General features: G+C 44.5%; 1 protein-coding gene across 3 annotated transcripts in view; it reads right to left on the reverse strand.

The window, feature by feature from the left end:
- Positions 1-27,155, reverse strand: part of Rab3c (RAB3C, member RAS oncogene family) — a 262,926-nt gene that overhangs the window by 36,354 nt on the left and 199,417 nt on the right. For all 3 annotated transcript variants that reach the window (XM_045139064.1, XM_045139063.1, XM_004664921.2), the window contains exon 4: positions 8,361-8,485. In XM_045139064.1, the coding sequence (XP_044994999.1) occupies positions 8,361-8,485 (125 nt within the window). The remainder of the gene's footprint in view (positions 1-8,360; positions 8,486-27,155) is intronic.

Raw genomic sequence — 27,155 nt, forward strand, 5'->3', positions numbered from 1 at the left:
GCTCGCTTGGGAAGCAGCTTGAGAAGTGGGATTCCACAAAGCTCCCCCTATTATTAAAAATATGTAGTGAACATTGAGAATCCTTCCCCCACATGCAGTCTTCCTTCTAGATTTGTCTTCCTGGCTCTGAGTCTGTCTTGCCTGAGTTGAGTTTTGTGAGAGGGAGCCGAGGTCCACTCCATGTTCCGGGCCCACATCTCTACAGACCTCCACCTGGGTACCATGGGGCCTTCAGATGTCAGTACCTGTTCTTCTCACTCTTGCTCTGGTTGATAATGAGAGCCAAGATTCCCAGGGTCAGATTTAAGAATTCCAGGGCTGGAAAGATATGGCTTAGTGGTTAAGGCACTTGCCTGTGAAGCCTAAGGATCCAGGTTCGATTCCCCAGGTCCCATGTAAGCCCGATGCACATGGTGTGTCATGCGTCTGGAGTTCATTTGCAGCGGCTACAGGCCCTGGTGCGCCCATATACACACTCCCTCTCTCCTTCTGTCCATCTCTATGTCTCTAATAAATAAATAAAAATCAAAATAAAATTTTTAAAGTTCTGTTAAAAAAAATTAAGAATTCCAGAATAACCATTCCCAAGTTTGTACCCAGGGGGTTGAAACAGGATTTCAGGGGATCAGGAAAGTTCTTGAACCCCAAACTCTAGGTTTATGTCTATTTCTAACCAAAGAATTGGATAAAATAAGACTGAGAAGGATAATTATTAAATTATTATATTTGTTGAGGGAAGAACAGAACCCAGGGAAGGAAAATGAATACATTCCCGTGGTCTGAGAACCCAGTTGGTGGGCCTGGAAGAAACATAGAAAGAAGGTTAAAGAGGGAAGAAAGAAAGTGTGAAGGGTTCCTGCCACGTGGAGGGCTGGAGGGGGCAAAGAGCCCGTACGGGAAGCTGGGCATCAAGGCATTTCCCCCTCATCTCGGCCCAGTTGGGCCAAGCTAAGGGGAAACTCACCAGAACCTGAAAGCCGAGAGAACATTCCCTCCCCAGGCTAACGTATTTACGGCGAGCCCCTCTTCCAGCTCAGGTGAGTCAGAGCGTCAGCCCATGGTCTGGGCTAGGAGCTGTCTCAGGAAGAGGCTAGCCATGAGTCCAAGTTCTGGGGACTGAACTTGACCAACCAAAATGTTAGGATTAAATCCTAGGAAAGAAGACCTTCCTCCTGGGTGGGGCTCAGGTTAGTTGTGGAAAAACTAATCTAGGAAAAAGATAAGAAGTCAGGCTATCCTTCAATCTCCAGCAAGTACAGACTGCAAGGACAGACATTTCTGACTGTACTTTCAGGGGCCCTGTTACCCTAACTGCCTAACAAAGCTACCTGACTATAAGGACCCAGAATCGAACCTGGGTCCTTAGGCCTTACCAGCCATCTCTCCAGCCCTGGAATTCTTAAATTTGTCCCTGGGAACCTCGGCTCTCATTACCAATCACAGCCCAGAGTGAGAAGAACGGGAACTGAGATCTGAAGTCCCCAGCGGACCGAGGTCTAGGTCTGCAGAGATGTGGGGACTCAGAACACGGAGTGGACCTTCCCAGGGTCACTGAGGCTCCACAGCCATCAGAGTTGTGCAAGTTTTCAGAAATATTCGTCGATATCATGAATCCACAAAGTAACCAAGGTTGCAGGATTTCTGATAAGGAGACCAGGACTGAAGCTCCACAAAAGATCTGCGGTACTCCCAAGGTCAACATGGGAGCTCAAAATATATTCGCCCATGAATAATCCAACAAGGAAATCACGAAACTGGGTGGGCAACAGCACATGTCTTTCATCCCAGCACTTGCTCGGGAGGCTGAAATACAGGAATCACTGTGAGCGGGAGGCTGGGCCGGGGCGACAGAGTGAGTTCCAGGTCAGCCTGGGTTAGAGTGAGGTCCCACTTTGGGGAAAAGAAAAGAAAGAGAGCAAAAAAGAAAGAGAGAGAGAAGAAGACAGAGACACAGAAAGAAAGAAAGACAGAGAGAGAAGAAAAGAGAAAGGAAGGAAGGGAGGGAGCAGGAGAGAGAGAAAAAGAGAGAATTATTAATTGGCAAAAGGGAGGAAAATGGTTTGTCTTGGAAAGATGGTAAATACCTGTGTACTTTGTGGTGGTCAGAAACCCTTGTGGGGTGCTATTTTGGAGAAGGGAGACAAAATAAGGACAAAATGGGGAGGAGTCTGAGGCCCTTGATATCATGAAAATTGTTCCAATGGAGTAATGGGGAATATTTTCTTTTCTTTCTTTTTTTTTTTTTTTTTTGAGGTAAGGTCTCACTGTAGCCCAGGCTGACCTGGAACTCACCATGTAGTCTCAGGGTGGCCTCAAACTCACAGTGATCCTCCTACCTCTGCCTTTCAAGTGCTGGGACTGAAGGCGTGCTCCACCACTCCTGGCTACTTTTCTGTTTTTGCTTTGGAAGCAATGTTAGTGCAAAATGAAAACACATCAAAAATTAGCTTCTTAAAAAAAAAAAAAAACTCTTAATGGAAATAATTAGTTCTTTCCAGACAGCGATTTTAATTTCTCTGCCGTCTTTCTTTCTCTGACTTCACCTTGGGTAATTTAGGTATGACTGCCTTTTCTGTCCTCTCCGAGCTAATGAAAATTGTTACAGTCTTCTGCTTCCTGCTATGATTTCAAGAAATTACAGATTCCTTCCCATTCATCCATTTCTTTCTTTGTTCTCTTCCCCTAGGTACATTATTTTATTTTAAGGAAATGTTTATATTAGTTATATATGTCCCATTCTATCATTTAATAGCTTTCCATCTGACTCTTAAATTATAAGAAAGTAGATATGATAGTCATAATTTAGACTGGGTATAAAGAACACAAAACAGTCTTGGAGGAGATGGCCCACTGGTTAAAGGCACTACTTACAAAGTCTGTGGGTCTGGACTCAATTCCTCGGTACCCATGTAAAGCCAGATGCACAACTTGGCACATGTGTCTGGCATTCATTTGCATAGGACTCTCTTTCTCTCTCTCTCAAATAAGTAAATAAAAAAAATATTAAAAAGAACACCAAACATTCTATGTTGTTATGGGTTGTACACCTACATACTAAATGCTAAAAGCATGTATTGCAAGAGTAATTGATAGAAGCTATAAGAACACATTGAGCTTTGGCAGCTTTTCCTACCCTTCTTGAACACCTGACCGTCAAGCCAATATTGTAAAAATTCGGTATTGAGGAGGCAGGGTCTCTTACTTGAACCCAGAGCTCACCAGTTCAGTTAGTCTAGCTAGCCAACTTGCCATAGGGATCCACTGCCTTCACCCCCTATGGTCCACTATGTCTGCCCTGTATTTATGTGGGTGTCAGGGGTCTGAACTCCGCTCTTCTCACTCACAAGGGGAGTGCATTTTATCCACTAAGCCATCTCCCCACCCCTTAGCTTGAACTCTTGAAAGCTCCGGTGCAGCAGGTTGGTGTTGGTAAATGTGTATTTGAAATCCCCACTCGTTCAGCTACAGATCCTTAGGCGAGGGTCTGAACATGTACCGCCAGCTGGAGGAAACAGAATCACGAAGCTCGATCATGAGGCCAGGGCTGAGTCATTAGGTAGAGCTTGGGGAACACCCAAGGGCAGGTATGGAGAAGGTGGGGCGGGCCAAGGATGGCCGGAGTCCAAGAGACAGGTGGAGGAGGAAGAGGGGACCTCAGAGCCATGACACAGGGCTCTACAGGGTACAGAGGACGGGGTGCTCATCAGGACTAGTTGGAACAAAACAGTCAGCACGGGAAGGCCAGGTGAGGGCTCATTGTTTAGTCTGTCATGGACTATAGAGGTGTTCCTAGAAGGTAAGCCTATTCAATATTGTATTCCCAGTGCCTGCAGCATTGTGACAGTTACACATTTGGTGGAATAAAAATAAACTGGGGCTGGAGGATGGCTTAGCGGCTAAGGCACTTCCCTGCAAAGCCAAATGATCCTGGTTCGATTCCCTAGGACCCACGTTAGCCAGATGCGCAAGGGGGCATACGCATCTGGAGTTTGTTTGCTGTGGCTGGAGGCTCTAGTAGACCCATTCTCTCTCTCTCTCTCTCCCTCTCTGTCTTTCTCTGTCAAATAAACAAATAAAAATTTTAAAAATATTTAAAAAAACAAAAATAAATAAATGGGGGTCTAGAAAGATGGCTTAGCAGTTAAGGTGCTTGCCTGCAAAGCCAAAGGACCCTGGTTCAATTCCCCAGGACCCACGTAATCCATATGCACAAGGGTGCGCACACGTCTGGAGTTCGTGTGCAGTGGCTGGAGGCCCTGGTGCACCCATTCTCTCTCTCTCTCTCATCATAAAAATATCTTAAAAAATAAACTGGACAGCAGTTACATTTTCCACTATACTAGCAACCCTACAAATACATTGGATTAGCAAAGGCATTCTCCCTATAAGAATTTTCAAGAGTTCAGCTACAATTTGGTTTCATCATATATCCTCATTAGGATGGGCAAATGTTACATGGATACAACTTCCCTTAGTGGAGTTAATTGTAAACAAATACACAAAGCCATCTGCTAAGATGTGGTAATGACCTTTCCAAAAAAAAAAAAAAAAACAAACCAAAAAAGCCTAACTCTTGTATATGACAATATTCTGGAGGATGGAATTTTGCTAGTAATTTAAAGCAAAAAAAAAAAAAAAAAAAACACAAAAAACAAAAAACACCATTATCCCTTAAAGCCATCACATTTAGGTTATGAAAGCTATTATTCTTTTTTCAATTTGTTTCTCCTAATTGTGTGTACAGTGTGTTTAGTCGTGAGGAAAGATGAGCCACATCGAAGAAGGCTAATGACACCCCAAGAAGGCACAACTGTTGTTTGCTATGACAACTGCTGGGTGTTATGGAATAGAGAAAAACACACAAAAAAAATCAAGTAGAGATCATTGGAAGATCTTGTGCAGAACCTAAAACATGTCTGGCTCACAGTTTGGGGAACTTGCTCACACCTGTGTAGTGCGTGTGTGTGTGTGTGTGCGTGCGTGCGTGTGCGTGCATGCGTGCACATCAGTCAGTGGAGTTCTGGGGACACGCACTCTGGATGCGTTCCCATCATTTGGACATCCCTTCCATAACTGATCTTCTCAACAGCCACATCATCAGTAGATTAGTAAACATCCAGCCCATTTTGTACAACGGCTTTGAACCGTTCGCGACTCTGATCCGTTTGTCCATGAGCCACACACGGTTCAGGGTGATTTGTGGGGACGGTCTTAATCTGTTTAGCACTTTTGTCCCTTGTGTAGATATGCCTGGCCAGCCAAGGAAACACAGGGAGAGACGAGAAAGCCTAAAGGAGCCAACTGCTACTGCTCTCCCGGTTCCTTTTCCCTTTGTACATATGGCTACTGTTCTCCATGCGTATCTTCCCAAGGTGCTACAGCAAGCTGCCAAGTTTCAGACAATTGCTGTTTGCTGTGTGTGTGTGTGATGTTCATGTGTGTGTGAGCACACACATGTGTATTCAAGTGCACATGTACATGGAGGCCAACCTCTGGTAATATTGAAAGGAAAACTGTTGACTTGTTTGTGAGGGAAGGCCTCCCATTGGCCTCAAGATTGCCAACTAGGCTAGACTGGCTAGCCAGTGGGCTCCAAATATCCTTCTACCTGGCACTGGGGGTAATAGGTAGGTGCCCCACTGCCTGGCACTGGGGTAACAGGTAGGTGCCACACTGCCTGGTGTCCTGCGTGAGTATAGGGGATTGATCTCGGGGCCTCATGCTCACGAGATACTTTACTGACCAAGCTATTTTAGAGCTAAGATTCATTTATTTATTTTCTTGCAAAGCATTGATAAATTGGTAAAACAGGGAGAGGCCCTATGTCAGAGAATACACAGACCCAAGAGCATGAGTAGTGAAATCAGACGTTCATCATGTGACTTCTTCAGTGGTAGTGGTGAGAAAGTTTGGTAGAAGGTTTCCTGTGGCCATCTACTGACATCTCAGTGTAATAAGCTCGTTGAATTTATGAGGAAGTGGTCATATTCAGAGAGTGGCCTCTACTGTGAGATTTCCAAAGGAAAGACAGACCCAGGGAGAGCTGGACTTCTCCAATTCCTGATGGAACAATGGTGCCAGTCCTGGATCATCCCTTACATGGTATTTGTCAAATTTTAGGCTGAGACTAATTATTGGGGCCAACTTCAAGTTGTGCCCATCACTGCAGAGAAGAAGAGACGTAAGATGAAAAAGTATTTATCATTTAATCAGGGTAGAATGTGTCCTGTGAAACTTGTTCTGTCTCTTCTCTGTACAAATGTGTGTGGAAGGTCACCAGAATGAATACATTTCTTATGCCAGGCTTCAGCCCGAAAGGTTGGAATGCTGAATACTTCTCTGCTAAGAATCCCTCCATCCTCTCTTGGGTTCTATAGAGAAGATAGACAAATAAGCAAACACAAAGAATCCCAAACTCTTTAACCTGCAGCACCAGAATTGTTCCCCAAATTAGTTCACTTGTTAGGTTTATGCTAGGTTTTTAACTTTCCTACTCATTTCTCCTCTCTCAACTTAGGTCTTCTCAAAATGTCCATGCTCTGGCTGGAGAGATGGCCCAGTGGTTAATGGTGCTTTCTTGCACGGCCTGATGACCAGGGTTTGATTCCCCAGTACCCACATGAAGTCAGATGCACAAAGTGGCACATGCATGTGGAATACATCCGCAGGGGCAGGAGTCCCTGGTGTGCCCATTCTCTCTCTGTCAAACACATAAAAACGTAAAACGTTCATGCTCCATAGTGACCTGTACTCAAAATGCCTCCAACTCCTCTTCTTGAGTTCCAAGTCTTGCTATGTGTGGGGACCCTTCAAGCTGTATCTCAGGACTCAATCCTGACCTCCATCTCCTCTGCCCCCTGTCTATTCTGCAGGGCACTGCCCACGTCCACCTCTGCCGGAGTCTCTCTGCATTTCCGGTCTCTGCTTCCAGTTCCACTCCACTCCCATGATCTCTTCCGGCAATGTCCTTTCTCCCAGCGTCTCCCCTTCCTGGTCGCTTTTGTCTTGACCTCCGCCTTCTGGCTCATCAGACTCCTTACTGACCTGTCTGTTGACTTGCTGTTCCTGCTTTCTTCTAATCCTTGTATCTGACTGCTGACATCAGGGATGAAGAATGATTTCTTCCCCCTCCTTTTGCACCCTCCATAATCGAGTTTGTTGACAAGCTTGTCACACAGTGGAAAGCAGGTAACAGGTGCTTAGTATAAATGTCTTGACTTAATCAGCCATCAATCCTCACTCTTTACCTGAAAACTTCTCCTCCTCACTGAAACACCTTCTTCTTTACATGTTTTGTTCTTTCTAAAGCTCTATGTAACTTCGTTTATTGTTTTCTCTAAAATTGGAATAGGTTATGATACTCATTCTTTTAAAAGGAGGATCACTGTTAAGTTCAAGGCTACCCTGAGACTACATAGTGAATTTCAGGTCAGCCTGGGCTAGAGTGAATCCCTACCTTGAAAACAAAACAAAACAAAACAAATTTATAATTCTTAACAATTTTATCCATGTATATAATGTATTTTGATCCTATTCACTCCCTTATCTTCACTTACACTGATTCTTGAGATGACATTGAATAGTTAAAAGTACCAGTATCATGACTCATCAGTGATGGTCAGAGAGTCAGAATCTATAGGACATGACATCTCCTGTGCCATCACCATCTCCAATAAGAACTTGAGAACAGTACTGATCCCAACAATAAAATGTTTATTCAATTCACAGAAGGGGAAACTTTTTTTTTTTTTCTCATGGAATAACAACTCGGATAGCTTATGCTGAGATAAACATTCTGAGTATCATTTTAAAAAAAATTATTTATTTATTTATGTTTATGTGTGTGTGTGTGTGTGTGTGTGTGTGTGTGGACACATCCGGGCCACAGCAAGTGGGTTAAGGGCAATGGACAATCTTAAACTGTCTGTGTTCCACTTGAGGGAAGATCCCAGGCTCTCTTTCTATTGCAAATGAATCTGGCCTCAGGCTCCAGAGTCTTCCAGCTCTGCCTCCCAATCATCATAGGCGCACTCAGACTGCAGAACTGCATTGCATCTGGGGTTTCACGGCTGCTGAGGAATCAAACCCTGGCTCACAGACTTAGAAAGTTAAGTGCCTTTCACCACTCAGCCATTGCCCGAACCCCACTATAATTTTTGCTCCTGTAATTGTGCTTGGATTCTTGTGATGCCGCCCGCAGTAAACAAGAGGACTTGCCGTTTGCTATGGTTCATTGAGAAACGTGTCACTAATTACTCCTTGATGCACACACGCACGCACGCGCACACACGCTCTGCGGGGACTCTTTTCAGTGCCACACAGAATTACCGAGATCTCTTTCTTGTTAATTTGTTTCTTACCAAGCTGTTCTCCCAAATGCTGGCCTCTCTCGGTTGAGACGACCCGTTCATCTTCCATGTCACATTTGTTCCCAACCAAGATGACCTGGGCGTTATCCCAAGAGTATGTTTTGATTTGAGTTGACCTAAAAGAAAAATGACAGGCACAAAATGATCAGACGAAAACTGACCCGCGTGCGATGAAGAGGAAATCCACCCAACAGATGACGGATAATGGTAAAAATTCAAGCCCACATCCATGACATTTAAGAATCAATTAGTTTTGTGCAATGCTACGCTTTGAATTCTCACCGGGGGTTGCAAAAGTCACAAAACAGAAAGAAGCAGTCTGGGTGTTATCACTCTAGGCAACAGTGTTGTTTCAAGAGTTACTTTGTTTCTGAGCTGGGCGTGGTGGCTCACGCCTTTAATCCCAGCACTCAGGAGGCAGAGGTAGGAGGATCGCCATGAGTTTGAGGCCACCCTGAGACTACAGAGTTAATTCCAGATCAGTCTGGACCAGAGTGAGACCCTACCTCGAAAAACCAAAAAAAAAAAAAAAAAAAGAATTACTTTGTTTCTGATGGAAGCAATACCGCCACACTTCTCTCACCTTCTCTGTTCTACTCCACCCTACCTAATGCCTTTAAAGGAGCCAACCACCCAGGTTTGCAAAAGACATTCCTAGTTTTCGCAGGGTAAGTCCCATGACCCAATGATCCGCTAAGGCCCAGGGAAACTAGGCGGCCAGTCACCGTGTTTAGAAACAGACACGCTCTCTAAAGATCAGTACTCTATTTACAGCCCTATTTGCAAAAATGCTCATCTCTCTTATCATAGCAAAGACCAATGGCAACCAGGGCCTTGGAAAACTGAAGTAATGATACATTTTTTAAAAGTATTTTTATCTGTTCATGTGCAAGCAGAGATAGAGAGAAGAGAAACAGACATAGAGAATGGGAGCAACAGGGCCTCCAGCCACTGCAGATGAATTCCAGATACACAGGCCACTTGGTGTGTCTGGCTTCATGTGGGTACTGGGGAATCAAACCTGAGCTATTAAGCTTTGCAAGAAAGTGTCTTATCCATTGAGAAACCTCTCCATTGTCAGTAATGATATTTTTTTAAACAAGAATCATACAACTATCATTCTACTTATAAGTAGATAAGATATATATATATATATATATATATATTATATATATAATTTATTTATTTGAGAGTGACAGACACAGAGAGAAAGACAGATAGAGGGAGAGAGAGAGAATGGGCGCGACAGGGCTTCCAGCCTCTGCAAACGAACTCCAGACGCGTGCGCCCCCTTGTGCATCTGGCTAACATGGGACCTGGGGAACTGAGCCTCGAACCGGGGTCCTTAGGCTTCACAGGCAAGCACTTAACTGCTAAGCCATCTCTCCAGCCCAATAAGCTATATTTTTTTATAAGCTATAGCTTACAATTTTGAGAGGGGGGAAAAAAAGGGCCAGGTTGCTTAATATCAAAATAACAAACAATACAGTGTTCAGGTCTTTTAAACAGGATGTCTGAACTTAAGACGATGCTCCTACCACCACATACATCATGATGCAAACACATTTTGATTGTGCAATTTAGATCATTATAGTAGTTATTACTTCCAGTATTGGCCTAAATGCTTTTCATGTGCTTCAGTGTTTTAATCCTCAGCATAACCCAAAGGCACACTGCTGTCCCATTTCACAGGTGAGAAGAATGAGGTCCGGAGAGGTGAAATACATTGCCCAGGATCACGCTCGCAAAGTGGGAGAGCTGAGAATGACACCTGGGCTGTACATTTCTCAAGTCTGGACCCTTAGTTAAGCTTGTTCCCATGTCTGACCACTCACTACAAGTGAGAAGCAGTGGCTGGAGAGATGGCTCTGCACTTTCAGGCGCTTAATTGCAAACCCTGATGGGCCTGGGTTTGATTCCCAGGTACCCATGTAAAGCGGTGTAGGCGTCTGGAGTTTGTTTGCAGGGGCTGGAGGCCCTAGTGGGCTCATTCTCTTCTTCTGTCTCTCTTTTATCTCTCTCTCTGCTTACAAATAAATAAATAAACGCAGAGAAAAATCAACTCCTACCAAATCAGAGAGCCAGAGCCTCAGAGGCCCCCAACACCTCAGCACTGAAGCAGACCAAAAATGAACCCAACATGGCTCAGGGAAATTTTGCGGAAGAGGGGGCAGAAAGAATGTCAGAGTCACATGTTGGGTCATGATTTGCAGAGACAATTATCATACCAATAACTGGGGGCTAACTCCACAATGCACGACCCATTTTCATTAACAAGGAGGGTCTAATGGGAGGGGGTAGATCACAGATGAGCCTAAATAATGGTACCAAACTGCCTGTATTTACTGAAAAGAAAACTAATAAATTAAATGTAAAAATTAAAAAAAAAAAATTTTGGAAGTTGGATAAGTGGAGCCTTAGTACATTGTCATCAGAAGCAGAAGTGGAGAGGATGTTGTATTGTCCAATTTTCTCCCTTTTTATTATTTGAGGACAGTCTAAGAGCTACGAGAGAGGGCATTTGCCAGCGGTGACAAGGAGAGACACTGAAAGGTTGAGAAGCTGAACAATTACAGTTGGAACGGACAGACTTGTAAAGTGTCAAAAAGAGAAGCCCGTGGATGGTTTTTCTAACAGTTGTCAAGTCCTTCAGGATTGTGGAATAGAAAGTAGACAACGGGGGGCTGGAGGGATGGCTTAGCGGTTAAGGCGTTTGCCTGCAAAACCAGAGGACCCTAGTTCCCCAGGACCCAAGTTAGCCAGATGCTCATGGTGGAGCAGGCGTCTGGAGTTCAACTGCAGTGGCTGGAGGCCCTGGCATGTCCATTCTCTCCCTCTCTCTCTCTCTCCCTCTTTCTCTGTCAAATAAATAAATAAAAATAAATAAACAAATAAAGAAAGTAGATATGAGCTGTTCTCAACTGGAAGGCAGATAGCTTTGTACTATAGCAGAGGAGCTTTCATTCACTGAGACATGAGCTCCCTTCTATCGCCTGGGCAGAAGGGAAGAGCTAAGACAGATAAAGGCCTTTATTTCATTTTTCCAGAACTCCCCTGGTCTAAGGCCATTTTTTTTTTCAATGTAAGGTCTCACTCTAGCTCAGGCTGACCTGGAATTCACTATGTAGTCTCAGGGTGGCCTCGAACTCACAGTGATCCTCCTACCTCTGCCTCCTGAGTGCTGGGATTAAAGGCGTGTGCCACATGGCCAGCTTTAAGACCTATTTTTTTTTTTCACTGAGATTAATATAATCTTGATCTCACCTGGAAACCAAAGAGGCTCAGCATATGTCTACCAGGGCAATCTAGGTCAAGTTACCTTTGTATTGCTGACCTAAGTTGGTTTAGTGGTTAAGGCACTTGCCTGCAAAGTCAAAAGACCCACATTTGATTCCCCAGGACCAACATAAGCCAGATGCACAAGAGGGCACATGCATCTGGAGTTCATTTGCAGTGGCTGAAGGCCCTGGTGCACCCATTCTCTCCCTCTCCCTCCCTGTGTCTTTCTCTCAAAAAAATAAATAAATAAATAAATAAAAACTTTGAAAAAACAGAATTTCTCAACTCTACACCTTTTTCTGTTCACATCTTACAGTAGAATACACAAAAAATGAGAAACTCACCATGAATTAAGGCATAAAAAACTAAACCAAAGCAAAAAGAAAACACCTCAGAGCATAGATGCACTTTATATCAACAAATATATTTCTACCAAAAAAAAAAAAAAAAAAGCCCAGTTTTTTTGAGAGGACCTGAAATCTGATGGGATTTCCTCAAGTAATTTTAAAGATGTATCTTTCTACTTCTATGTTTCTTGTAAACCGAGATCTGAGAGCCAGCGGATGTTTAGAATGCTCTTGGTTGAGTCTTTATGTTTTCTTTTTTTTTGTTTTGAGGTAGGGTCTCACCCTAGCTCAGGCTGACCTGGAATTCACTATGTAGTCTCAGGGTGGCCTCGAACTCACGACGATCCTCCCACCTCTGCCTCCCGAGTGCTGGGATTAAAGGCGTGTGCCACCATGCCTGGCAAGTCTTTATGTTTTTATCCCAGTAGCATAGCTGGAAATCAGACTTTTGGGGGTGACCAGTGCCCTGGGGCACATAGGAGATTGTCACAGTTGTGTAAGGAAGAGTTGGGGCCAGGAAGATAAGTGACATCCAGTTAAGTTCCCTGAAAACAAAAGCTTGCTTGGAGAAATTTAGCCCACCCCTGGCCCGAGCAAACTGATGCAATAGTAACCGTGACTAAATAATAAACTCCCCGGAACAGGCGCGCCAGGGCCCCCAGCGGCTGAAAATGAACTCCAGATGCACGTGCCACTTTACGTGTCTGTAAAACAGCCTTCAAATCCAATTAGAGAGAAGTTTGTTACTGGCTCCATGGCGTAATGGTCATACCGCCACTGCACCAGTGGGCACAGCTGGCCAAGCAACCCAGACCTGTAGTGTGCCAAGTCTATAGCTGGGTAAGACCTTTGATGACTTTTATCCCCCCAGCATGGAAGCTTTGTTTTTTGTTTGTTGTTGTTGTTGTTTTTTGAGGTAGGGTCTCACTCTAGCCCAGGCGGATCAAGGAAGTTTTTTATTTTTATGTGTGTTTGTATCCATGTATGTAGTGGGTGTGATGTGGTGGTGGTGGTGGTGTGTGTGTGTGTGTGTGCACGCCCGCACGTCCCACGGGTACACACAGAGCCCAGAGGAAAGCACCGGGAACCCATTTCCATTGATCACCCATATTTTTGCCTTGAGACAGAGTCTCCGTACTGATTTAGGGAGCTTTGTTGGTTGTATAAGGCCTAACAGTTCTCCGTCCTCTGCTCCCCACGGGACTGGAGCCATGGAAGTGGGGGGCCACATCAAGCTACTTACATGGCTTCTGGGAGACGGGATTTGGCAATCTCAGACCCTCTCAGGAGCTCATGCTTGTGCGAGAAGCACTCTTAACTCGGAACAGTCTCTCTAGCTAGAATTTTTATTTTATAATGAAATAAAAATTGTGGTCTGAGGCATTTGTGCTGTGGAAAATAAGATTCTTAAAATAATTTTATTTATTTATTTTATTTGAGATAGTGTTTGAGAGAGGGAGAGAATGGGTGTGTCAGGAACTTCAGCTGCTGTAAATAAACTCCAGACACGTGCGTCACCTTGTACATCTGACTTACGTGGGTCTTAGGGAATCAAACCGAAATCCTTTGGCTTTGCAGGCAAACACTTTAACCACTTAGCCATCTCTCCAGCCCCCCCAAAATAGTATTATTTGCCAGAAGAATTGGTTGTAAATGCTTGCTACCTGGCTTTTTTTAAAAAACGAAATATTTAATTACATTTACTTGTTTTTGTTTATTTACATATTTATTTTTGAGAGAAAGAATATGAACATGGGCACACTAGGGATTCTTGCCACTGCACATGAGCTCCAAACACATGTGCTACTTTGTACATCTGGCCTCACGTGGGAATTAGGGGAATGAACATGGACTGGCAAAAGAGTCAGCACCTTTAGCTGCTGAGCCATCGCCCTGGCCCTTGACTTTGGTTTTGATGTCAGGCTTCCCATTGACAATACGAGAAAGGTAGCTTTAAGGACAGAAAGAGGTAACCAGAAAACTGTCACGTAAGAAACCATAAATGAAAACATACAAGTTATTTTACAACTGTCGTGAAAGAAATGCTTCGGCAAATCATGACAGTATGACAATAATCCTACGCGACACATCTTCAACTTCTTACTGCTTTTGAATTTCTTTCATTTATTTTTGAAGTACCTTACATTTTTTTTGTTTGTTTTTAGTTGCTTTGGATGGTACACAATAGATAATCATTCCACATTTATATCAATAAAATCAGTAATCTTTTTATCTGCTTCTGGGCATTTTCCATTCTTGGGTTCCATATACCACTAGGTTTTTTTTTTTTTTAAAATAAAACAATATATGAAAGTATTATTCTCACTTTAAAAATAAGTATTCATATTACTCAAATAAAGTGTATAACCAGGCTGGAGAAATGAATTACCAGTTAAGGTGCTTGCCTGCAAAGGGTGAGGACCCAATTTCAATTTTTCAGTACCCACTTATGCCAGATGCCCAGGGTGGCTCATGCTTCTGGAGTTCATTTACAGTGACTAGAGGCCCTGGTGTGTCCATTCTCTCTCTCTCTCTTTCTATATATGTAGTGGATACTCTTTTCTGAATCTGCAGTGTCTTTCCACTCATGCAACAATGGAATGATCCGGGTGAGGAACCAACAATAAGACAGTAATGAGGTCAGCACATGTACAGGTGATGGAGCCCGTGGTTGCTTGGTGTGCTCTCACAGTGGCTGTAACAACACACCCCCAGTGTCAGAAATGCTACAACAGGGGCTGGAGAGATGGCTTAGCGGTTAAGCGCTTGCCTGTGAAGCCTAAGGACCCCGGTTCGAGGCTCGGTTCCCCAGGTCCCACGTTAGCCAGATGCACAAGGGGGCGCATGTGTCTGGAGTTCGTTTGCAGTGGCTGGAGGCCCTGGCACCCCCATTCTCTCTCTCTCTCTATCTATCTGAATCTGTGAATACTGGGGAATTGAACTTGGGTCCTTAGGCTTTGCAGGCAAACACTTTAACCATTAATCTACCTCTTAAACCATCAGCTCATTCTTTTTTAATCCTGATAAAATCTAAATGATATTTGGAATCTTTTCTCCAGTTTCTTTTTTATTTGTTGTCTGACATTTTTCTTTTTCTTTCTTTTTTTTTTTTTTTTTGGTATTCGAGGTAAGGTCTCACTCTAGCCCAGGCTGACCTGGAATTCACAATGGAGTCTCAGGGTGGACTCGAACTCAGGTGATCCTCCTACCTCTGCTTCCCGAGTGCTGGGATTAAAGGCGTGTGCCACCACGCCTGGCTTGTCTGACATTTTTATACTTATTATTACATTAAAATTTTTTTTGTTTATTTGAGAGCAACAGACAGAGAGAGAAAGTGGCAGAGAGAGAGAACGGGTGCACCAGGGCCTCCAACCACTGCAAACAACTCCAGATGCGTGCGCCCCCTTGTGCATCTGGCTAATGTGGGTCCTGGGGAATTGAGCCTTGAACTGGGGCCCTAAGGCTTTATAGACAAGTACTTGACCACTAAGCCATCTCTGCAGCCCATTATCATTACATTCTGATCCCATATACTGACATCGCATTCCCTTAATGCCCCTCAATCACACTATACTCCTGGTCTTTGCTCTTACTAATGGCTGTGCCATGGGATAGAATGCTCCGCAGCCTCAGCAATCCATTAGCTCATGAAGGAAGGCTGTGGCGTCCTCGGCCCCTTGCCTGTCTAAGGTACACTGTTAACTGGTTCCGTCACCTTCAGGCTTTGAGCAGGTAATTGCACCTGGTGACTTTTGATTCAGGACCCTCAGATTCTGTTTTTAGTCCCTGTTGGCAGACGGAGGTTCCGTACTTTTGGGGGTGCTGGAGATGGATTGGGAGATGTGCAGATGCTAACAACATGCTCCATCACTGAGCCAAATCCCCAGCTTCTGCAGTACGTAAACTTCCCCTGGTATGTCTACTAGGAGCATGACACATTTTGTGTTGAATAAACCTTCATCTGATATTGTGTTTATACATTGATGCTTTTGGTGTGCATGCATGTTAGTTAGCAGGCGCTGTGTGCGTATGCATGTGTGTCTGTGTGCATCTATCTGTGCAAATCTTATCTTACCTTAACTGCTGGGCCATCTCTCCAGCCCCTATATTTGGCCTTTCGCTGAATTTTGTAAAATGCTTTTTTTTTTTGTTTGTTTTTCCCTTGGGGAATGAATTTCTAATGACCCAATTAGAGGAACTGCATACGTTCTTTGTTGTGTTGAGATGTGCCTTTAAAGAGAATGGCTGTCACCAAATAATATTCATGTGAGAAGATGATTTATTTCTGCAAAAGATCCTTTGGGATTTGCTGTTAATCTCAGAAAGATTAATGGAATCAGAAGCCGTATGCTGGTCTCCATGGTTACTCTGGAGTGCAGTGAACTCAGACCTTAGCAGTAAAGGAAACAGCTACTAGAATGACCACTATTTAGTTGCCAATTTTTCTAAAGCAGAAGAATATTTGTATGTAATCTCTGGTGAGGGCATATTTTCCTCCATTCAGCTCTTATCAAAGATTAAAGCAATGCTTCAAACTGGCTGGAATGGGGCTCAGGAAGATCAAAAGACTTTCTGATCTTTTATAATGTCTGAAATCTGCATGGAATGAGATGATTTAAGTGTGCAGAACAATACACAAACTGAATTCCTATAATAGCTATTTCTTCTCTTTTTCCTGAATATAAAAATTATTTCCCCGTGAATTCAACCTCTTCTCACAGAGAATGATGCATTCTTTGTCGATAGTAAATAATCAATTTATTTATTTCATGTGCAATACTAGCAAAGCATTTACTTGGAGCTTACAAAAACTGTACAAAAGGAGCTTTATGATGAGCAAGAAGCAAAGGGGCAGGAAGAAAGAACATCATAAAACTTGGGGATTGGCATGCTATAACTAGTAAGGCATAGTTTTAGGCAGCTGAGGTGCTATGCCTTTTAAAGATACATGAATATATTTAATAAACTATTTTTAAAATTTTTTTTTAAATTTATTTATTTGAGAGTGACAGACACAGAGAGAAAGACAGATAGGAGAGAGAGAATGGGCGTGCCAGGGCTTCCAGCCTCTGCAAACGAACTCCAGACGCGTGCGCCCCCTTGTGCATCCGGCTAACGTGGGACCTGGGGAACCGAGCCTCGAACCAGGGTCCTTAGGCTTCACAGGCACGCGCTTAACCGCTAAGCCATCTCTCCAGCCCTAACAAACTATTTTAAAATGAACAACATTTAAAAGTATCATTAAAATGCTGGGCGTGGTGGCGCACGCCTTTAATCCCAGCACTTGGGAGGCAGAGGTAGGAGGATCACCGTGAGTTTGAGGCCACCCTGAGACACCATAGTGAATTCCAGATCGGCTTGGGCCAGAGTGAGACCCTACTTCAAAAAATAAAAATAAAAAAAAATAAAAAATATCATTGAAGCCAGGTGTGGTGGTGCACACCTTTAATCCCAGCACTTGGGAGGCACAGGTAGGAGAATTGATGTGAGTTCCAGGCCAGCCTGAGACTACATAGTGAATTCCAGGTCAGCCTGGGCCAGAGTGAGACCTTACCTCGAAAAACCAAAAAAAAAAAAAAAAAAAGTATCTTTGAATAACTACTTTTGGATATATGATACCACTTATTATTACAAAACCAATTGGCTCACACTTTTGGTTACAATTGGCATATTATCATAAAATATCTAACAATAGAGACAAGTTGAAGGTAAAATATTGAAAAAAAATCTCACTCTCCCACTATAAAGCTTCTGGTGATGTTGCAGCAGTTCCATCCGCACTCTGTCATTTTGCCTTCCTTTGTAGATGGCATACTTCTGTGCCTAGATGACTTTGGAACTTGAATGAGTGAATTGCTTTGGCCAACAGAATGCATCTGCCTCGTGCCACTGTAAGCAGCCGGCATCAGGGCACTGTTGACACCCCCTTCCCCTCTGTGTCCTTGCTCTTCATTGTGAAAACAGCCAACCCTAGGGACAAGGTCCTCCGCCAAATCTAGAAAACGTAGGTTAGACTAGGAAATGTCCCTTCACCTTGTGCTCACTTCGTTAACTGGTCGCCAGCCATGGCGTCCTGGGTGTTGAATGGAATGGAACTATCTAATCAATGATGGATTTTTATCATATGATGGCATTACCGGAAGGTGGCAGGGCTTGAAGGAAGTAGGTCACTGGGGATACCCCTTGGAAGGTTTCCTGTTGTTTCTGGATTCTTCCTGACTCTGCCATTCACTCTGTTTGATTCCTGGCTGTCATGAGGTTAAACAATATCCTCTGCCACAGGCTTGGGCTGTGGTGATGGAATGCCTCACCTTGGCCCTAAAACAATGGCCCGACGATTGGGCCACCCATAGACTTAGCTCTCTGAAATGGTGAGCTAAGATTAAAAAACAAATAAATAAAAACTTCCCTATAAAATTAGCATCAGGTATTTTGTCACAGTAATAATTCTGACCAGTATATCCACTTTAACTGAACACCCTTCATACGGCCTTGGTGTAATTTTCTAGGTTTGCCCATCACCCACTATCCTCTTTCCTGATGACTCTTACTGGCTCAGTAATGTCTCTGAATAGCTTATCCATGCTGCATTGTCAGCAACTATGAACCATCAACTCGCTCTGTAATCAGGTTTGTTGAGGCCTCATGTTCATAAAAATTTGAGAGTGCACCTAAGCGAAAGCAGACGTGGATTACAAGCAGAATTACACACACGGTATTTTACAGCAGATGCTGTTGGGGCTCGGTCCCTGCCCCCCAGGACTTATTACTTTTGTGCTGGCTGGCTGACTTCCCGCAGCAAGTACCTACCTCTTTATACTTTATAGCCTTCCGCTAAGCAATTTAAAGGCACTCGGCCCATTGGAGAAGGCCAAAAGTAATAAAGTAATAATGTACCCAGGGGCATATCTCGGACAACAGCTGATAGGAGGTGGTTTCTCAATACCCCAGTTCTCTTTCTTTTCTGCTTGCTACCCACTCTCATTCCCGGAGTCTCAAACAACATTCAGCTCTAGGTACTCACATTAGTATCTGGCTTGAAAAAATATATATTTTTTTTAGTATTTAAATTTTTATTTATTTATTTATTTGAGAGCGACAGACACAGAGAGAAAGACAGATAGAGGGAGAGAGAGAGAATGGGCGTGCCAGGGCTTCCAGCCTCTGCAAACAAACTCCAGACGCATGCGCCCCCCTGTGCATCTGGCTAACGTGGGACCTGGGGAACTGAGCCTCAAACCGGGGTCCTTAGGCTTCACAGGCAAGCGCTTAACCGCTAAGCCATCTCTCCAGCCCGAAACTATATCTTTTTTAAAACAAATATTTTATTTATTTGAGAGAAAGACACAGAGAATGGGCACATCAGGGCCTCAAACCACTGCAAACAAACTCCAGATGCGTGCGCCCCCTTGTGCACCTGGTTTACGTGGGTCCTGAAGGGTCAAACCAGGATCCTTTGGCTTTGCAGGCAAACGCCTTAACTGCTAAGCCATCTCTCCAGCCTTGAAAATGTACCTTTCACTGTATCCTTTCCCTTTTATTGTTCACTGTCCTAAGAGCTCAAGTGTTTGACTTCCCAGATCGTCTCACTTCAAACAACCTGTCTTAGAGCCAACTTTGGAAAATCCCACTGTAATTCACTGTAAAGGGTATTTCTTCTGGCAAAGAGCCCAACGTTTAGCACTTTTCTTCTAGAGTTGACAGTTCCAGTGCTGTGGTTTGGAAACGTGAAATGTCCCCTCAAGCTCATGAGTTGAAGAGCCTTGTTGTCCTCTCGTGGGCTTTTGAGACATGAAGGCTGCAGGTGGATTGAAAGTTGAATGGCATTATAGGGAGGTGATACAGACTTATGAGACAGAGATGAGATGGAAGAGACAGGTCCCCCGAAGTATACCCCAAACACATAAACATGTCCTAGTTCCCAGCCTCGCTGTGCGTCTTCCGCCTCCTGTTCATGATGAGACGAGACACTTTGTTCACTACAAGCTCCTCATGGTGAACTTATGCTCACGGGCCCAGAAATGGAGCCAAGAGACCACAGACCAAGGAAACCTCTGAAACCTTGAGCCACAATACATCCTTTCCTCCTTAAGTTGTGTGCTTGGGTCTTTTGTGAGAGCAACAAGAAACTCACGCAGCTTGCTGGAAAATATGGATTGAGGGCCATACGCAGTATGCTAGTTACAATACCCCTGCTGCCTCCTTTTGCAGTGGACTCCATAGACTATTCTTTATTTATTATTATTATTGTTGTTGTTGTTAGTGTTATTATGTTACAAAGAGAGAGAGAGAGAGAGAGAATTGGCACCAGGGCCTCAGCCACTGCAATTGGACTCCAGACACTTGCGCCACCTAGTGGGCATGTGCGACCTTACGCTTGTCTTACCGTTGTGCGTCTGGCTTACATGAGGTGCTTGGAGCTGAATATGGGTCCTCAGGCTTCGCAGGGAAGTGCCTTAACAGCTAAGCCATCTCTCCAGCCCCACAGACTATTCTTTGCAGATGAAACAAAGTGCTGATTGCGAATTCTCCCATTGCCATCCCATCTGCCTAAAACATATCCATTAACTCTGGCACACTTTCTAATTCACTTACATCCATTCTCAACACACATATCGGTCTGGATCTGGTATCCCTAATATGGCCAGCTGTCCACATATACCCTTGGTATCATTCTCCATGACTGTCTTACTTGTGAATGTTTTTCCTGTTCCATAGCTCCTGCCATGGATATCTGAGCCTTCACAATAGTATATATGGGTTAGCAAATTTTCTAGCACAAAGAGGCTGCACAATACAGTAACTTTGGATCAGTGACTGCAGGAGTGAGCAGATGACCGAGTGAATATAGGGGCAACAAATACTTAGGCATTCTGGCAAATTTAGAAGACAAACATAGACGAAAAAAAAATTCCAGGAAGTGAATCACCACCTAAAGTCAATGCACCCCCTTTAGGATGTGATGATGGCACAATTTTTCATGGGCTATTAAACCCTGGCAGGGTCTGTGCAAGGGAAAGCCAGTCCTTGTCCCTCTGTAGCTGGCAAAGGCCCTCCATGTGGCTCGCTGTTCATTCCAGTCTTAGAAGAGCCACATCTGCCTTTCTGATCCAGCTCTACAGTCGGGACTACCTCAAAGAGCGAGTCAGCACCTTGACATCAGGGTGTCATTGCTTTGGGAGGATTCTCGCCCACCTCCCCCATTCTGTACGTGAAAAAGCTGAGACTCCTGATGTGAAGTGAGTTCACTAAAATTACATAACCATGTAGGGCTCATGCCCAAGGGTCTGGTCAGTCTTCTTTAAAAATACGCAGTCTGCTGGGCGTGGCGGCGCATGCCTTTAATTCCAGCACTTGGGAGGCAGAAGTAGGAGGATCGCCATGAGTTCGAGGCCACCCTGAGACTACATAGTGAAGTCCAGGTCAGCCTGAGCTACAGTGAGACCCTACCTCGAATACACACACACACACACACACACACACACACACACACACACACACTGTCTGCTTCTACAGGAAGGGCAACATGACTACATTTTATTGGATCTAGAACTTGGTAAGAAATCCATATGCTAAATATTTGACTATGTCATCCAAGTACAGGAATGAAAAACCCAGTCTCTGAACACATAAGAATATAGAAGGATGCCCTTCAATTATGTGTGTAAGTGAGTAGATCTGGGTGTGCCTCAAAGGTCTGTTGGACTTGCCTCTGAAGTAAATCTAGTGCTGACAGCCAATAACGGAGACTCATTTCAAGAACTCAGGAAGGGGTCTTCTTGGACCATGTGGTTCTGGGTTTAACCTGTAGCATATCTGATTCTACGCTATTGGTCTAAATCCAACTTTTGGTTCATTTCCATCATGCCTTTCTGATAACATCTGATCTCATTTTGATTTCATCAGATGTCAAATTCTATTTTTTAATATATATTTTATTTATTTATGTATTTGAGAGAGAGAAAGAGGGAGAGAAAGAGGGAGAGAGATAGAGATTGAGAGAGAGACAGAGAGAGAATGGATGTGGCAAGGCCTCCAGCTACTGCAAACGAACTCCAGATGCATGTGCCCCCTTGTGCATCTGGCTTACATGGGTTCTGGGGATCCAAGGTCCTTTGGCTTTGTAGTCTAGTGCCTTAACTGCTAAGCCATCTCTCCAGCCCCTTAAATTCTGTTTTTTTTTTTTAATAGCATGTTTGGAAGAAACAATTGAAGAATATTTATCTCCTTCTTTGTAAGCAACAGAAATCACAACAAGTTGATGAAGGTAGGGTCACCCTTCTGCACAACAAGGAGGGGAAGGATGTGTGGCTTTAGACTGGATGACTGCAGAGGCATTCATCTGCTGGGGGATGTTCACAGAGAACACGCGCAGACCTTCCCTTACGTGGTCTCTGCCGCAAACACTCCGATCATGGAATTCCCAGCTTTCCCATGGATGAGAGCTCAAAGTTCTACTGTGTCCTGCATGACTAAGGGAATCAGGACCATTCTCTGAGGCTTCCTGAGTCTCTTGCTTCTCCTCGTAGGACAGGAAATGACAAAACCTGACATCTTTCTGTTGGATCTCCAAGGGTCTTGAAACTGCATGGCTTTTATGAATGGAAGAAATGAGTATTGCTGTTAGGACAGAGAACATTGACTGTGCACATGGAGTCAGCATGATCATCCTCTAAGCCATTTCCATTGCAAGTTTTTCTTGCCATTTTGTAACCCCTGATTCAAAAAGGCTGAAGTGGTAGGCAACCAAGAAAAAAAAAAACCTACCACCACCAAAACAAAAACAAACAAACAAACAAAAAAGGGCTGGAGAGATGGCATAGCAGTTAAGGCACTTGCTTGTGAAGCCTAAGCACCCAGGTTCAATTCCCCAGGACCCACATAAGCCAGATACATTAGGTGGCACATGCATCTAAAGTTTGTTTGCAGTGGCTAGAGGCCCTTGTGTGCCTATTCTCTCCCTCTCCCTCTCTCTCTCTCTCTCTGAAATATATAAATAAATAAATCTAAAGTACTATCTGATTCTATTTCAACTGCAGAATTACACTGCCAGAAGCTTCGGGTGGTAGAAGATGTGTGTCTGCTCTCAGAAGAGGTCAAGCCTGGCTCCATGCAGCGGTCTTGCAAATATGCTAAAACCACACAGTGTTTAGGAAACATGTGCCACGTAAGAGCCGCCGGTGTCTAAGACGCACTTGGAAACTGCACAGAGCTGCTTTTCGAGTGTTAGCAGGTATTAGAATCACATGGAGGGTTTGCTTTCAGGTTTCTGCCCTCCACTCCTGGTTATTTTGATTCACAAGAGTCTGGAGTTGGGCTGCGAATATCTGTTTCTGGCAAACAGCCAGGAGGCACTGATTGATGCTGCTGGTCTTCCAACCACACAGTGATGGGTACAGTGAAGCTTAACACGGCCTCTGCCTTCAGGCTACGTGCTGGTTAATCTCTGGTGATCAACTTGTTGTTGGGAGTTTAGAATCACCATGGGAACAAATCTCTGGTCATGTCTGTTTCTAGATTACATTCGTTGAGTTTGGGAAGACCCACTCTAACTGTGGGCAGTACCTTCCCATGGTTTGGAATTCTGGATTGTATTAAGAAAAGAAAAAAAAATGGGCTGGAGAGATGGCTTAGTAGTTAAGGTGCTTGCCTGCTAAGCCTAAAGAATCATGTTCAGCTCTCCAGATCCCACATAAGCCAGATGTAGAGTTAGGCAAGCGCAAGGTCGCACGTGCCCACTAGGTGGTGGAAGCTTCTGGAGTTCGATTACAGTGGCTGAGGCCCTGGCTTGCCAATTCTCTCTCTCTTTCTCTGTCTCTCTTATAAAAAAAGGCCACTCTGTTGGGTTTGCCTTTAAAAAAAAATACTTACTAAGCATTTAGCATTTGTCCTTCCTCTCTGCTTCCTCACTGTTGGAGTGACTGTGACCAACTCTTGGGATCGTTCCTTTCCTGCCATGATCTATTGGAAACTGGAGCTATAAGTTAAATATTTTTCAGTTTTTTAAAAAGACATTTTTTGTTCATTTTTATTTATTTGACAGTGATAGACAGAGAAAGAGGCAGATAGAAAGAGAGAGAGAGAATGGGCGTGCCAGGTCCTCCAGCCGCTGCAAACGAACAGATGCATGTGCCCCCTTGTGCATCTGGTTAACGTGGGTCCTGGGGAATCGAGCCTCGAACCGGGGTCCTTAGGCTTCACAGGCAAGCGCTTAACCACTAAGCCATCTCTCCAGCCCCAGGTTTTGTATTTTTTCTTTTTGTCTGAACAACAAGAAGCTAACTGATACAGGTTGCTGTGTGTTCACTAGAAAAACAAAGTCTAGCTTCAGAAGTTTATGGAGAGGTGGTGTGTGGAGGCTCTCTCAACCTCCAGTCTGTGGTGGCATTCCTCGGGTCTGGAGGAACCCAGGTACTCAAATGGACTGAGGTGTCTGAGACGAACAGATGGGGAGACTTATTATATAGGCCTGAGGAGCTGAGGCTGGGCAAGGGCATGGTGCCTGAAAAATAGCCATGAGAGCTTGTGGGACAAGGGGAGGGGAGGAGGGTCTGAACATTTGTCTGGGAACTATCATGACTGTTGTGACTTTAGCCCAGACTATCCTGGGTGTGTTAGAGAAAGGGGTGGAGTGTAGGCACCAGAATACCTATGTATCTAGCTTTGTGTCTTTTTTAAAATATATATTTTATTTATTTATTTAAGAGAGAGAAAGAGGCAAGGAGAGGGGGGGGGATAGAGGCAGATAGAGACTGGGCACGCCAGGGCCTCCAGCCACTGCAAACGAACTTCAGACACATGTGTTCCCTTGTGCATCTGGCTTACGTGGGTCTTGGAGAATTGGACTGGGATCCTTTGGCTTTGCAGGCAAGTGCCTTAACTGCTAAGCCACCTCTCCAGCCATAGCTTTGTGTCTTTAAAAAGGAGAGGGGAGTGAGGAGGACAAGAAAATGGCCAGCAACGAACGATTATTCCCATGGCCAAGTACTGGACTTAGCTAGCAGCTGCTGACTTTTTTTTTTTTTTTTTTTTTTCTGAATCTCGAGATCTGGAAAAATGGTTTTGAAGAAGTCAGAAATATCTGCTCCCTTGTAGCAGGCCATTTCCTTTGTAATGTCTCCTATCAAATGTTTCTGAATCACTGGTGTCTTGATATAAAAAAAAATCATGTTTTAATGTCTCTCTCTCTCTCTCTCTCTCTCTCTCTCTCACACACACACACACACACACACACACCCCTAACCTTTAAAATGACAGCGGTTTTCAAGCGAACCAGAGCAAGCAGGTTTTGTCATTGTAGAGAACTCTAGCCTCGGGAAAGCAGAAAATGTGAAAAGGCCAAGGCCGACACTTGCCATTTGCCCTTGGTTACAGAGAATAATTGCTATTCAGACCTTCAGATCTCACATCAAATAATGCCATCTGTAACGGGCACAGCTGCAGGCTGTGCCCATAAACCACAGCACTGCTAGCCAACACACTTTATCACCGGGCACAGGAGTGGTTCACTGAACCCCAGGCGCCGTTCCGATCCGGTCTTGCCATCTTTCTGATCGAACAGAGGGCTCGTGTCTGCACTGTTCTTGGAGGCAGACAGGACGCTGGCCGTATAGTTTTGGTGGAGGGAGTTGTACGACATTACCACAAGCAGGCAAGCTACAATTAAGGCATGAAACTGATGCATCAACTACAAAAGAGACATCTGATACTGAGATCTGTTCCATGTATGCGTGGTGCACGTATGTGTTCAGGAATGGGCACATGTTTATGTGAATGTGTGTGTTCATGTATGTGGAGGTCCAAAGCCCATGTCTGGTGTCTTCTTCTCCACTCTGTCATATTCTGTCTCCATATGCTTTTTTTTTTTTTCTGTTCGAGGTGGGTCTTGCTCATTCACTGTGTAGTCTCAGGTTGGCTTCGAACTCACGGTGAACCTACCTCTGCCTCCCAAGTGCTGGGATTAGCACAGGTGAAACCTCACGGGAATTGACGAGAGGTGTAAGAGCGCTGCTCCCACGGCGAGCCTGACAACCTGCCCCAGGGCGATGGAGACAGACACTGAGGACCCTCAAAAGGCACCAGAGCAGAAATCCAGAAACTGCTGAGAGTTCGGTACTAAAGTAGACCTAAAACGCATCCACCATGGCTCAGGGAATTCTATGGAAGAGTGGGGTGGGGTGGGGGCAAGATTGTAAGAGCCATAGAGTAGAAGGGAATATCCAGAGGCAACACCCTGCTTAAAATGACTGACTGCTGCTGTCACATCTCATAACCCACAACCCCAGGGGGAATACCAGCAAGCCCACCGAGGAGGGCCCCCAAGTGGAACGGAGCCAGGGAGGAGAGAAATGACGGCACCAATTTACGATGTATCTATGCAACTTCCAACTTAATAAGAAAATAAAAAAGGCATGTGCAACCGCACCCAGCTCCACATTCTTTATGTTTGTGTTTTGGTTTTTGTTTTTCAAGGTAGGGTCTCCCTCTAGCCCAGGCTGGCCTGGAATTCACTATGTAGTCTCAGGGTGGCCTTGAACTCATGGCAATTCCCTTACCTCTGCCTCCCCGAGTGCTGGGATTAAAGGCTTGTGCCACCATGCCTGGCTCCACATTCTTTTTTTTTTTAATTATTCATTTATTTATTTGAGAGCGACAGAGAGAGAGAGAGAGAAACAGGCAGATAGAGATAGATAAAGAATGGGCACTCCAGGGCTTCCAGCCACTGCAAACCAACTCCAGACGCGTGCACCCCCTTGTGCATCTGGCTAAGGTAGGTCCTGGGGAATCAAGCCTCGAACCAGGGTTCTTAAGCTTCACAGGCAAGCGCTACGCCATCTCTCCAGCCCCTGCACATTCTTTTTTAAGACAACATTTGTCATTGAACCTGGAGCTCACGGTGCTATTTGGATTAACTGGCCAACAAGTCCCCGGACTCTCTCTCATCTTGTCCCTACCTCCCTAGAACTGGGATTGGAGGTGCCACTGCACTTGGATTTTACATGTGTGCTGGGGATCTGAACTCAGGTCCCCCAGTGCTTATGCAACAAGCAAAGATGGCAAAGCCGTCTCCCTAGCCCTGTTAATATCCATCCCGCTCCATGTATGCGGCCCTGTACCACCGCTTCAGAAAAAACAAAAACAAAAACAAAACACTTGTCCA

The sequence above is a fragment of the Jaculus jaculus genome, chromosome 20, assembly GCF_020740685.1.
Source record: "Jaculus jaculus isolate mJacJac1 chromosome 20, mJacJac1.mat.Y.cur, whole genome shotgun sequence".
NCBI classification, from domain to species: Eukaryota; Metazoa; Chordata; class Mammalia; order Rodentia; family Dipodidae; genus Jaculus; species Jaculus jaculus.